The 13,808-nt window shown below is 43.8% G+C and overlaps 1 protein-coding gene across 3 annotated transcripts in view; it reads right to left on the reverse strand.

The window, feature by feature from the left end:
* Nucleotides 1–4,445: 4,445 nt before the first annotated feature.
* The window catches only part of Grin3a (glutamate ionotropic receptor NMDA type subunit 3A), a 199,548-nt gene continuing 190,185 nt past the window's right edge, over nt 4,446–13,808 (reverse strand). The window contains exons 8-9 of one of the 3 annotated variants that reach the window (XM_039109241.2): nt 12,916–12,992; nt 4,446–8,480 (exon numbers count right to left, since the gene is read on the reverse strand). In XM_039109241.2, the coding sequence (XP_038965169.1) occupies nt 8,084–8,480; nt 12,916–12,992 (474 nt within the window). In that variant the 3' untranslated portion in view covers nt 4,446–8,083. 3 annotated transcript variants of the gene reach the window in all.

Here is a 13,808-nt window from a genome sequence, read left to right on the forward strand (position 1 = left end):
TGGTAATGGTCAAAGGCATGTCCCCTGTCTGTCCTTAGCAGGCTTTATGATGATGAATCCTACCATTCTGTGATAGGGATTTAAGATGAAACCTAGTTGTTTGGGGTTCACTTGGTTATCAAGAGTAGCCATTGGTCTGTTGATCCTGCTGCCAAGAGTATATACTTATGTGTTTATGGACACCCTGCCATGTTGACATTAGGGCCTACTCCTAGACATGACCATTGCATTCACTGCCAGGACTTAGTCCCCTTGCTGCTGGCACCCAGAAGGTAAGCTTGAGCATAACAAGGGACCAGCTAGGCTGAGAACAGCAGGAGGTTACGACATTAGCAATTCATGTCATTTGGCCTAAAAAGCCAGCTGCCTAGTATCAGGATAGCATTAGCCTGTGTCGTGATGTAGAGAGAAGCATTCATTCTCTGGAAAGCTGGGGTAAGGGGAGGCTCTAACTGAGAAGTCCAGGTCCGGTAACAGGGTGAGTCCTCAAAGTTATTTTCAGGAAATGTTCAAAAGAAGCTATTTTCAGGAAAGGTTAAAAAATGGTGATTGATTGATCCTTCCTCCCTCCCTCCCTCCCTCCCTCCCTCCCTCCCTCCCTCCCTCCCTCCCTCCTTCCCTCCCTTCCTTCTTTCCTTCGCACTGGCCTTTCTTTGCCTACATGGGAGGTTGTGAATGGATTTCAGGAATGCACCTGGAATTTCATGTCACATTTTGTTTTGGTTTTAATTACATGACTTAACAGCTCTTCAGATCCTGAGAGGAATTTCAAAACTTGACATTCTCCTAAAGTTAGAAATAACCACACGGCATCCATAAGAAAATTACAAGGTAATATCTTTATGGGAAAGTTTCTCAATTTAAAGTAGAAAGCATTATATATTTTAGAGAAATTCTTTCCTTCTCTCTTCCCTCCCACTCCCTTACCTTCTCCCTTTTTCTTTCCCCTGCTTTTTCTTAGAAATATTTAAGTAGTATTGACCAAAATCGGGGATGCTCAAACTGAGGCATATGTCTTATATTAGGTTTATCTCTATTTACTCTCAGGGATCCCTTTCAAAGGTACTGAGCTGTCTCTGATACTAGCTATTACGTTCTTTATGGATATCGCTTGGGTACTTTGTTTTTTCTTATTATCTGTTCAGATTACTAGCTGTCCTTGTCTTTCAAGGGCAGGGGAGTGCTATACTTACAGAATAATATGCATACACCACTTAAATGATACATGATTTGATAGTGCCAAGACAATAAAGTGATTGTCTTCCAGACCTACTGGGATGGTGGTATTTATTCTTGTAAGAAGAGATAGTTTCATGCCCATTATCATTTGTTGGTTGGAATGCCTTTTTATTTTGTATTTCAAGATTTTTTTGTGGGGGTGTTTTTGTTTGTTTGCTTGCTTTTTCCCGAGGACAACCAGTTGATTGATAAACCCAAGTCTCAGTGCATCTAAGGAAATACTTTGCTGTATGTAGTATTTGAAAGAGAGTAACTCTCACAGGCTAGTATATTTGAGTTCCCGGCTGGTGGAACTGTTTGGGAAGGATTCAGAGGGGTGGCCTTAATGTAGGAGACATGTCACTGGAGGAGGGGGTGAACTTGGAAGTTTCAAAGTCCCATGGTGTTTCTAGTAAGCTCTCTGCCGTGCTTGTGGATTGAGAAGTGAGCTCTCAACTACTACTCCAGTACCATGTTTGCCTGCTGCCACTGGAACTGAGTCCCAAAGTAAATGCTTTGTTATGTAAGTTGCCTTGATCATGTTGTTTTGTCACAGCAATAGAAAACCAACTAAGTCAGCTGGTTACTATCCTTACTTTTGAGGATTTCCTCTAAATCTTGGTCCCTTCCTGACATAGCTGTTAAGGTCTTTTAACCTGTCTCAAAATTCCCAAGATTTGGATCTGGACAGGACAATGTCTTAAATCCCCAACATGTGGCAGAGGCATGCAGTACTCAGTAAAGGTGTCTGTATAATTGGGCTCCCTTCCTTCTGCCAACCGTTCAGATGTCTGTCTTACTGTACCTGTGTGTGAATTCAGTCCTTTTTTTTTTCTCTTCCAAAGTGCTTTTCTTTATACATTAACTCTTTAAATTTCAAATATTTATGACTGAAAGTTTAATTTATGGTAATAACTAAAAGAATTGTTGGAAATTTTGAAGTTAATATTTCTATAGAGACAGCCTGCAACAATTGGAGCTTCTCTTAATATAGACTAGCCTTTCTTTGAGTGACAGTGTAGACAATATTGGAGCCATAGAACCAATAGGTAAAATAATGATGTGCCTAGAGGGTTTCAGGTTACTGATGTCAGTGAAATGAGATGATTTGAAAGGTCAGCTGTGAGAACTGAAAAGGAGCCCAGACTGTTCTTTAGAGATGAGGCGGCAGGCTGTGGGCCCCTTGGGTGAGCCAGCCACTCAATTGGCATGTGACTCTCAGACGTTTACTTCTCTTTTATTCTCATTGAAAGAAAGAGGGTAGGGGAAGATGGGGGGAGGGGGGAGAGAATAGGAATGAATGAATGAATGAGAGAATGGATACTTAAGAGCTTATGATCCTTTGATGTGTATGCCCTATCAACTTAGGGATATATGCAGTGTATCAGGGTGATCTTGGTCCTGCTTTTCTCTTACTCCATAAAGCTTGTACTTAACATTTGTCATATTGAAGTATTTGAAGTCCTCTAGGTCCCTAATTGCTATGGTCTCCCCATTCTGGACCTGTGCACAATTTTCTTAAGATGTTTGTCACCTTCCAACTATGTCTCCACACTACTAGCACACACACATTTGCACCTGTGAAACACAGGAAGAGCAGGGTGTCATCTTTGCTGCTGTAGGACTTAATGTGCATTAAAAAAACTTTATGGATAAATATGTGTATAACGAGCACGTGTGTGTGTGTGTGTGTGTGTGTGTGTGTGTGTGTCTGTGCGTGAAGGTTAGAGGACTCGGGTGTCAGTTCTTGCTTTCCATCTTCTTTGAGTCTCCCCCACCCCCATCCCTTGTGTTTTAGTCTAGTTGACCTATTAGCTTCTAGAGATTTTCCTGTTTCTGCCTCCCATATTGCTATAGGAGCACTGAGTTTATACATACATGCTATTTCGCCTGCCTTTTACATGGATTCTGGAGATACGAACTCAGGTTCTCATGTGTGCATGAGGTCACTTTACCACTGAGTCATCTCCCTGGCCTTGATGTGCATTCCTTTATTAGAGTCCACACCATATTGTATTGCTAGACGTATATTTCATACTATGTTGAGTCTTATGGGTCCCTGAGATCAGAATCTCCCATTACCTTGCTATCTCCAGTAACTTGTCTTAATACTTGGACCCCCGGAATGAATGATGAAAAATGTCTTGAAGAAGTTGGCAGTTTTATTAGGTTATAGCAAGCTCATACTTTTATGAGATTTGACTTGGTTATATTTCAAAAGAATGTGTAGAGAATATGTCAGGCTAGAAGATTCATGAGGGCAAGTTTGCAAGCTACTGAAATTGCTTGAATTGTCAGAAACTGCCTGCATGGCTGTGGGGCTGCTGAGGTTTGAAGCTGTTTGTACCAGTGCTTGACAGGGCTTAGAAAGCAGAACAGGTGCAGATAGTTATTTTTGTCTGCTTGGGTAATTGGCTATGAGCCTTGCGTCTGAGTGACCAAGTGCAGTCATTTCGGCTTCCCTCTGCTCTGTAGAGCTGGTTGGTCAAGTTGAGGCTTGGGTCGGAGTAGGACAGATGAGAGATATTGGAGGAGGAGGAAGAGGCAGGCATTAAGCAAAATGCCGACAGTACTGTTTTATGGCGGTGCTCTGTGCACACTAACCTCGACTACTGTTGTTAGTTGTGGGGCCTTGGGCAGGTCATAAAGTCTCTGACATGTTTCTTCCACCTGTAATCTCTCTGACTTGTTTTTTCTATCTGTAAACTATTTGTGTTTGACTGTTGTAGACTACATCTGAAGTGTTTAGTATCACATGGCTGTAATATAATCACACGATTAAATGAGACTTCATTATATTATAATAAGTGCCCATAAGTGTTGGCTATCACAGTGTATTTATAAGTCCTGGGAAGATCAAGTTGAGAGAAAGTCCCCCAAGGCTAAGACCATACCTGCCCTGTCCACTGTTGTGGTTTAACGGTTGGTGTGTAAATGGAAACTAGGATGTTCTTGTTGAATTACTAAAGGAGTAGAATTAGGGCAGAGTTTTTTGGAGACCCAACGAAGAGGTCTTTTTCTCCCTACAATGCCTTTCTCATATAAAGATGCTCCTGCTTCCCAATGTCCAGGTTCTGCTCTCTCTCGGCATTTCTTGTGCTGCCGAGGATTAGACAGAGAAACCTGCATAAGTCACCTAAGTCTTACATCAGTGGGTCCCTGTGAGGAAGGGGCTGGGGTCTTGAAGTATTCCAATCCCCAATGAATGCCAGCAACACAAGGGAAAGTGAAGTTTCTGTCTGAACATTTATTCCACAGTCATAGAAACCGAAGATGGAAAAGACCTGAGGACATCTAGTCCATCCCCATAGTTGTACAAGAAAAGTGGCTGGAGCAAAACAGCCTGTTCACGTCATGCTCACAAGACAGCGTTTCAGTTCTTGGAGCGGAGCAGTTGCACACACACTGAAATGAAGACGCAGGGCAAATACTCTTCACAGACCTCAAGGAAATACTGAGAAGCACTTCATTTTCATAAAATGACTGGCAGCTAAACAGAAGAGAGTGAGGAATCCCTCTGCGGGGTTGTTTGGTGGCAGGAGTGGGGAGTAGGGTCGGGAGAAAGGCATAACAAAACAGTGCGGGAGGTGAAGTGGTTTTACCGTCTGGGAAAGCGGTTTCACTGAAGACTCAGTGGAATATCTGGCTTGATTTTCCAGACTCCAAAGTAGTTTCTTCTCTTCTTGATCCACACAAAGTGGTGGTCAACTCTGCCCCTAGGCTGTAACAGACCCAGCACTGAGGAGTTACCTCAATGATACAGTTGTGTTCTGAGTGGCTCCACGTACATTTCAGAGGGGTGGAAGGGAAGCAGCCATTCCTATATAGGGTTTGTGCAAATCTTATGACTAATAGGAAATCCAGACACATTACAGACCCTGACTTCTTAGGTTCGTATGGCTGCCTCCTTGGCTATCTGGCCTGTTCTAACTTATGTTTTTGTTGGAGGAACACTCTTCCTTCTGTGGCAGATACTCTGTGGAACCCTTACTTTCTTATTCAAACAAACCAACTTACCCAGTTCATGCTTTAAGTGCTTCCTGTGCCAGGCCTTGGAGAAAAGGCTTGGAGTGTGGGACGGTTTGCCATGTTCCATGTTTCCCAGTCCTAGAGCCTGGCTGGCAAATGGAGGCTTTCCTGATCCAATGAAATAGGAGCGCAGGAGGCAAAGCAGTGTCTTAGCTCATTCTAACAGCCCTGTCCCTGGAACTTCCCACTGTGAGCCTGAGGGGTGAGTAAGGGAGCTGAGGGGCCAGCAGAACAAAGGTTTGGAAGGACTCTCCCTCTCCTCGTGAAATCTTTGTACAAAACACAGCACACTGTTTCACAAATTGCAAAACACTGTTCAATTACTACCATTAAAGTTTTTTTTTTTTGTTTTTTTTTGCTATTTATCATGAAACTGCTTCACAAGCAATTATGTGTTTTCTTTACCCAGGACAAGAAAGCATTTTAAGCAGTGTTGACAGCAGTAAACCTGCTTTACTCCTGCTGCTACTTGCTGCACCCTGGCCAGTTTGGTCAGGTAGTTTCTCCTAAGAGCGTGCACTGGTTCTCTGCTCTGTGGGTAGGCAGGAGACTCTGCCATCTGGTCACCACTGCTCAGAATGCCTCAGTAGAGAAGCTTTTAGATAAACCAGATGTACAAAAATCCAAACTTACAAAACAGATACCTTAAGGGATAGTTGGTTTGCATTACAAAAGGATTCTTTACAAAAGAATTCACCTCTGTGTTCCCTTAAATAGCTAATAGAGCACAGTCGAGATAGGAGTCATTGAACAAATGTCCATGGACTACGGGAGCATGGCTGTCATGTGAATTGAGGTACACTATACATCAGCCTTGGAGGCTGAACAGGTATCCAGGGATGCTTGGAGCAGAGACCCCAGGGCGTTGTTACAGATGGGTGGGATGGCTAAGGGATGGAACCCGCCACAGGCAGCTGAGGCCTGCTGGGGTGTAGGGCATGAGGATACTGCAAAGTCCTTTGTTTTCAGGGCTTCTTCCCCTTTCATTGAAATGTTTATTCTATTTTTAAAGTCCCCCGGCTCCTCTTTAATATCTGAGCTTACTTGCAGTCCCAGGTTTACCCCTCCATTTAACTCATTGTTCAAGTGTTCTGACTACAACTTAGGGCACTATCTTTATGTGGGAATCTGTGTAGCTCTTGGTGGAATGCAGACGTTGTGTCCCAAAGTGAGAGGAGTTGTGCCACTGAAGCCCCTTTTAATGATCTGAGCACTGCTTAGGACACTGTTGCACACTCATTATAGATATTACAATGACTGGAGAAGTGAGAACCTAAAAACAAGCGGCACTGACTGATCAACAAGAAGGTTTACCTCAAATGGAACTCTGGTGCAGGGTGGGGATGTGGAAACCAATCGGTAGTTGGGTGCTGAAGTAAAAGGAGAAAAAGCAACAGGATCTCTGTCCTTCTCACATGCCTCGAGGGAGCCAAATTTCCAGAGCAGTGCTTCTCTGAGAGTAACTTTAGGACTGTGGTGTGTGTCCTCAGGCATTGGCTTGAGTTAGGATTCTGAGCCCACCTCTAGGCCCTCCCAACATTACTTCTGGTTAAGAGTGTTGGCACTGTGATGGCAGCCTTAGATGATTATTTAGCCAACATTTGGGAACATAAAGGAAGTCTAGAGAGCTCATGATTCCTTTCTTCATGCCAAGCAACTGTGTGACTAGAAAGTGATACCTAAACAGAGGGGAAGCTAGACTGATTGCATTAATCTCTGAGGGCATTAAATGGAGCCAGGAGGGTAATCAGACTAGAACTGACCATAACTCATCGGAGACGAGTAAGATGGGAGATGGTAAAGCAGGGCAGACTCAAGTAGACATTTGTGGTGTCCTCTGGTTGCTTCTGGGGTTCCTCAGACTAAGAGAGGTGGCCACTGATCTGAAAACAGCCTCACCTATGGTATGCAGAACGTTTCCCTTGATATAGTGTCAGCTCACGGACCCTATTACAGGCATTAACTAGGTGGAGAGCAAAGGTTCCTGTGAAGGACAGGGCCTTGCTGCTTCTCTTTCCTTTATAGAAGGCACACACTATGGTGGAGGTGCTTAGTTCCATTAGAAGTATAGTGCAATACATTCTTTAGCCAAATTGCCTTTCTGGCCCAGGGCTTTATTTTAAAAGCACCCCGTGAATTGCCAGTGCACCATCTGCCTGTCTTCTGCTCCCACTCTGCATTCCTTTCCCGTTCATAGTGGTGCATCAACATGTTCCTACTAAAGTTTAGTCAGGATAGGCTCAGAGATCCAGAGCTGCTCAAACTCATGGTGCCAGCTTAGCCAGTCAACCTGTGATAATTCTGAGGTCCATTTTTTTTTTTAAATGTATCTGTTCTGTCCCGTTTTCCTGGCTCCTACCCTGCTCATTCAGAATGTTAGATCAGATCTAGATTGGGGAGTTGTATCAAATCTGCAACATTGGATAATTTTGTTTTGTAGTAATATTAAAAACCAACCCAGTAAGACACAGGTATGAGCGACGGCTTTTTATCTCTTGTTGAGGTGCAGAGAAAGGGCTAAAAACCAGAATTTTTTTTGTGGCACCAGGTGAAAAGGTTGAGAGGAGCCAGAGTTGTCTGGCAGCTCGCCGATCCCCTCAGACAGACTTTACTCCCGACTAACCCTAGCTTCCTACTATCGGAACGATTACTACCCTGAAGACCTGGGGGCCTTTGTGGGAAGAACTGCTGCTGCTGCTGCTGCTGCACCTTAGGCAGAGAACAGCACACTTCATTGCCAGACCCCACACCTTTGTCAAGGAATATAAAAGGGCTTTACAAAGTGTCTCAAGGGCTTCAGAGTACCAGGGGCTGAGAAAGTGGGGGGAGACACAGCCTAGGATTCACAAGTCCGATTTGTCTTTTGATACTCCTCCAGCTCTGTCTTCCTGCTTACAGCCAACTGCAGCTCCTGGCGGATCACTTGGATCTGCTTCTCCAACTCAGAGAGTTCCTGAATCACGGAGCTCCGAGTTACATTGAGGGAGTCTGCTTTCCCATTGGTGGTCAGTGAGGCAGGGAGCTCTCTTCTCCTCTGAGGGAGAGGGATGTCCTGGTGGGCCTGGGTACCCAGCTGGTTTTGTCCTTCCTCGTCATTAAAGATGTATTTTCGTTGGTTGTCATGACTCAGATTGGAAGTATTCCATACCATGAGCTGCTGGGGTCCCAGGTTGGACCTAGGAAACAGAGACAATTCAGAGTCCCCTTCTGTCTTGCAGGTCCATCTTCTCCATCTGCTATGTGAACAGCAGAGAACTAGTTACATTTGTAGAACTGAAATCACCAGGTCATGAATGGACTGCCTGCTTAGAATGTCATGGGGTTGGTAGGAGCCATGAACTGGGTTGAAGGTCTTACCAAGCCTTTGGTTGCTTTGAAACTAGAATTGGATATCTTCTGATGAAATGGGAAACGTTATATTGTCTTATGAATAATTTGAAGTGTGTGTGTGTGTGTGTGTGTGTGTGTGTGTGTGTGTGTGAGAGAGAGAGAGAGAGAGAGAGAGAGAGAGAGAGAGAGAGAGAGAGAGAAGCAGAGAGACACAGGGAAGGAAGGAAGGAGAGACAGAGACAGATAGACAGACAACTAAGACAGAAAGAATAGACAGGACAAACGTGTGCTGAGGCACAGCATGACATCCTGTGTTTTCCTCTATTACCTTCTGTTTTACTGCTTTAGACAGGAGCCACAAAGTCACCTTTTGGCTAGCCAGTAAGCTCTCAGGATCTGCCTTAGCCCATTCCCCAAGGCTGGAGTCACAGGCACATATAGTCAGGTTGGGCTTTAACTTGGGTGCTCAGGATTCAGCTCAGTTCTCATGCTTAGTTCTCAGACCAAGCACACCTGCTGAGCCATCTTTTCTACACCTAGGTGCATTTTTATACCTTACCTATATAGGCCGTGGTTAGAAAGCAGTGCTGCCTAGAGACATCCTATGACTAAAGATTAAGCCCTAGTAAGAGTGAGAGATCTTTGTTCGGAGATAGTGCTTAAGCACTGGTTGGTTGGTTGGTTGGTTGATTGTTGGTTGATTGGTTGGTTATAGGTTGATAATACTTTATGGCTGACTTTAAGTCTTTCTGGACTATACTGGGCTTCAGGGGAGAATAAAGACATTAACAAAGGTTTTAGCAAAGTGTTTCTCATTAGAGGCGAGTATGTAGGTTGAGAATGACCAGTCAAGTTTGATGCTTGCAAACAGAGCATCTTTGCTTCTTGCTGAGGTGATAATGACTAGAAATAGATTTACAGTTCCTTTAGGCTTTCATATACCACTTGCCACTATCATGGAGACTACGGGAGGGAGGGAGCAGGGCAAATTTCTAAATACACCTTGACAACTGGATGCAATGAGAAGTTTCTCACTGTGAGAACAGCTTAATCTAAGCAGTGTGACTGCTGATTCCTTCTACCCTGGAGGAGAAGCAGGAGGAAGAGGAGGAAGATTATGACCACTTTTGCAGTTTACCACATGGTGCAGCACAGTAGGAAACCCCTATTAAGTCCCTGTGTTTTGTTCCCATAAAATGGAATCAGCTTTATTTCTGGACTCCTAATTGCCCGAGAGTGGAAGTGGGAACCCTGGAGTGGGAAAGACAAGGGGAGGGGAAATGAATAACAAAACACAAAGACTTAGAATGATCCTATGTTGCTTTGCCCAGAAGTGGATTGCCAAGGTCATCTAAGTCTTTATTCCTTTTTAATCCATGGCCTCTTTCCTTGGTCTGTGAGGTCTAGCTTCACAACATTGTTTGAGACAAGGTGTCATTCTCCAGCAGAGGCAATTCTTTTGTTTTTGTCTCCCAAGTGCTGGGATTTACAGTCAAGAGCCACCACCCTTGGCTTTGGTCTCTATTTATTTTGGGCACTAGGAAGACTGAGAAGTCCCAGGCCTAAGTTTTTAAGGACCCCACACATTGTCATTCTCAAATCTCTGCAGGTACTGTGCAAGCCCTTGTTGACCTATTGATGGGTGGCAGACCTGGAGAAAGTCTACAGGGTTCTAGCAGAGGACAGTTGATCAGGCTGCTCTTAGCTGCTTTCCCCTTTCCCCAACCTGGTTACAGATATATGCAGGAGTCGAGCTGAGCCGATCCATAGATCAGTAAGCAATTCATTTCTGTTATTAAGTATTTGGGTGACTTCTCACAGAGCAAAAGCTGACTGAAACCTATCCAGGGCATTAACACAAACACACTCCAAACCCCCTGGTCAGTCCACACAGTTGCTCTTGTTGAAATCTCATAGATGTAGAGGGTGCCAGAGTTCACTTTAATTATGTCATGGTCTGGGGGAAATACTACACTGATTCTACCCATAGCTGCTTCCCAGACCTTAGAATTAGAGGTAATGTGGTCAGAAGCTTTTTAGCCTCTCACTTTTCACACTGAGTAAATCAAGAATTTCATGTAAAAACTCTCTTGAAATATTCATTCATGTGCATTAAATGAGTGTTAGATATACATTAAAGTTGCCTTGGTCCCACGGCCTAGAATTTCTCCAAGGCACCAATCTCACGTTCATCCTCTATTCATCTCTCCCTCCAAATTTATTCAGTAAATGTAGAGGACAGAGGAGGATGACGTGTCATAATGGTATGGACACTTGCATTTTATTCTTAGAAGAGAGAAAGGCAGCAAACCTGACTGTACTGCTGTAGAACGATTGACAGTAGGACAGTAAGAGAGTCGTCTGCCCATTTTACTAGACGACAGGTACCGTAAGTAATCCTATACCTAGAGATTCACAGGCAGTCTGGTTACCCAAATCTTGGAGCATCTATGTGGAAATCTAACAGAATAGTAAGCAGAAGCTGGGCTTCCTTGTAACACACTGTGCTAGCATCTCTGTGCTCTGGTAATCGATGTGTGACTTTGAGCTACCTGTGAATACAAGGTGGTTGGTGCTGGAGCAGTTGAGGCATCTAATTAGAAGAAACGGGTATTTCATCACAAAATGAGCTGAACAGGCTTCCCTGGAACAGTTACGTAAGATGGGAGTGACTTCCAACAGGGCATTTGGGAGGTTTGCGGGCTGGGTTGCAGGGAGATTGTCACAGGAAACAACCATTCACAATAGTTTTCATCATTTATAGCCCCAGTGCTAGAGTCCAGTCTCCAGAGCATAGCCAGTTTATCAGAATCATCCCCATTGTTTTCTAAGATCTCTAGTCACAGAGCACTCCCAGCAGCCCCTCTCAGTCTACGGTGTCCCATGTGCTGTCACAAGTCTGTTAGTGACGGGTCGAGGATTAATTGGGTCACAGTGATAAAGACATTCTGTCTTAGCTCCTTGTCAGAGTTTCCGGAAGGGGATCTGCAGGAAGAGTGGCTAAGTCGAGTGAAGAGACACATTCGGCTTTCAGCACAGGTGAAGTAGGTATATAAGAGTCCCATTAAAGGGTCAGGGTCACTGGGATTCTTGTTTCTATCCCTGGAAAAAATGTTCTGTAATTTAAAGACAATATTTCACAGCTATGTTGTCTTTTTTCCCTCTGATTAAAGAATTATAGAAAAATTTCTCTAGCGTAACAGAACGGCTGTGACCTGACTAGTCTATAGTTTGTCACTAGCAGACTTGCACTGTGACAAGGGGATACCATACTGACAGCCAGGTGACAAGTCATTCTGTGACTGGAAAAAGGACCCATAAGAGAGTATAAATGATTCTGACAAGCTAGATGTAATCCAGAAAGAAGGGACTAGAGCAGCCACAGAGGAGATAAAAGCGAGACAAGAATCCTGTTGGATACCATTTCCCTTCTGTTAGGAATGAGAGGTGTTAGTGTCAGATTTTAAAACTACCCAGAAATTCTGGCTTTGAGTTGAAGATGTGCCACCAATTCTCAGAGTCAATGCCCCATCTCTGAGGTCTCTGGGCCTGAGAGAGACCCAGGAGAGCAGTCTGGGTGAAGCTGCAGCAGAGGCCAACAGACCCAAAGTGCTTCTGACAACTTCAGTCACTTTGGATGAGAACAGAGCCATCCACAGGCTGGCTGCAGTGAAGGTGTGGACCTTTGAAGCACTTAATTCTTCCTAGGGAGCTGTGAGTTGGACTGACAGTACATCTCTCTAGCATGCTTCACATATTCTTAGGAGTGCCAGAGACGTGGAGAATTGAAATACGCCTAGAAGGCAATTTCAGGTTAAAATGGATTGCCTGCTGGGCCCACCACTGAAGGGTCGTGTGCACTGGGTACATGATACTTGCTAGTACTTATTAGGCATTTTCTTTACTCTCAGGTCTTTTAGTTGACTATCTCATTTATGACTTATAACAACTCTAAGGAGTGGATAGTGTTTTTCCCATTTCACAGATGAGGAGCCTGAGGCCCAGATGTTAAGTAACACATACTGTTAAATGTTAGAGTCAGTATGGGCCCCAGGTGCCAGGCTCTGCAGCCCATACCTATGTTCTGTTTTGCTTGTGTTCCATTTCAGTGTGCACATATGTGTGTGTGTGTGTATATATACACACAGATATTTTTATTTTCTGTTTTACTTCATTGTAACTGAAAAATCCATGTATTTGTATTGACTTTGTCTATCAACAGATGGCTCAAATTTGGTCAGAATACTTATTTAGAGGTAAGTTCCATTTTGAATAGGGGTGGTTGCACCAGTCTAAACTTCTATTTTAGCAAGGGCAAAGACACGTTTGACTTCTTACCTCTTCTCCACACGTTTTGTCTTGGAACGTGGCTGCTTTTCTTCTACGAATGACGTGTTTAATGCTCTGTGAAACCTCTGGTAGGAAGAACAGATTTGTAGAGATCATTTGAGCTGTATGTTTCAGAGGACAAAACAGTGCTTGGGATGTCACAGATTATTTAGTAGTTACAAACTTTGGTTTCTTTAACAGAAATTTCTGGCATGCGTGAAATTAGGTCAACATTCAGTCACACATTGGTACATTCAGTCACACTGGGTACATGATACTTGCTAGTACTTATTAGGCATTATAGCTACTTCTAGAAGGATGAATGCTTTGGGTGGTGAAATGGTATCCTATAGAAAGAAGTGACAACCAACACCTCCTGTGTGGTACAAAGCCTTGTACAGTGGTCGGAGTTCAGACCAAAGCAACCAAAACAAGGAAGAAAAGCAGGTTTCTTGAGAATTTAATTAATTTAGCTTAGAACAGAGAATATCACTTGTCTGCAGATTTCAAGGAAAGAAAGGACTCCTTCAGAAGGTATAAGGAACAGCATTCAACTGAGAAAACCAATTATCTGCCTAGAAAACAACAGAAGCAAAAAACAAAACAAACAACGAAAACACAGCAAGGAAACGAGTAAGAGAACGGGTGAACGCCAAAAGCAGAAACATATCCACCTTCAAGAGGTGAGGCAAGTCATGGAGTATCAGAAGGCAGAAGGAACCCCACACTGGGGAGGGGGTGGGTCATCCATTTTACATCGTCAGATGAAACCATGCAATTTGCTAAAGTCCTTCCTTCCTGACACACTCTCTGGTTGTACCATGGATGTCCACATTGGGCTCCCACAAAGGGCAGAGATGATTTTGCAGACAAATGGAGGAAACTAGAAAATATCATCCTGA

The sequence above is a fragment of the Rattus norvegicus genome, chromosome 5 (assembly GCF_036323735.1).
Source record: "Rattus norvegicus strain BN/NHsdMcwi chromosome 5, GRCr8, whole genome shotgun sequence".
NCBI classification, from domain to species: Eukaryota; Metazoa; Chordata; class Mammalia; order Rodentia; family Muridae; genus Rattus; species Rattus norvegicus.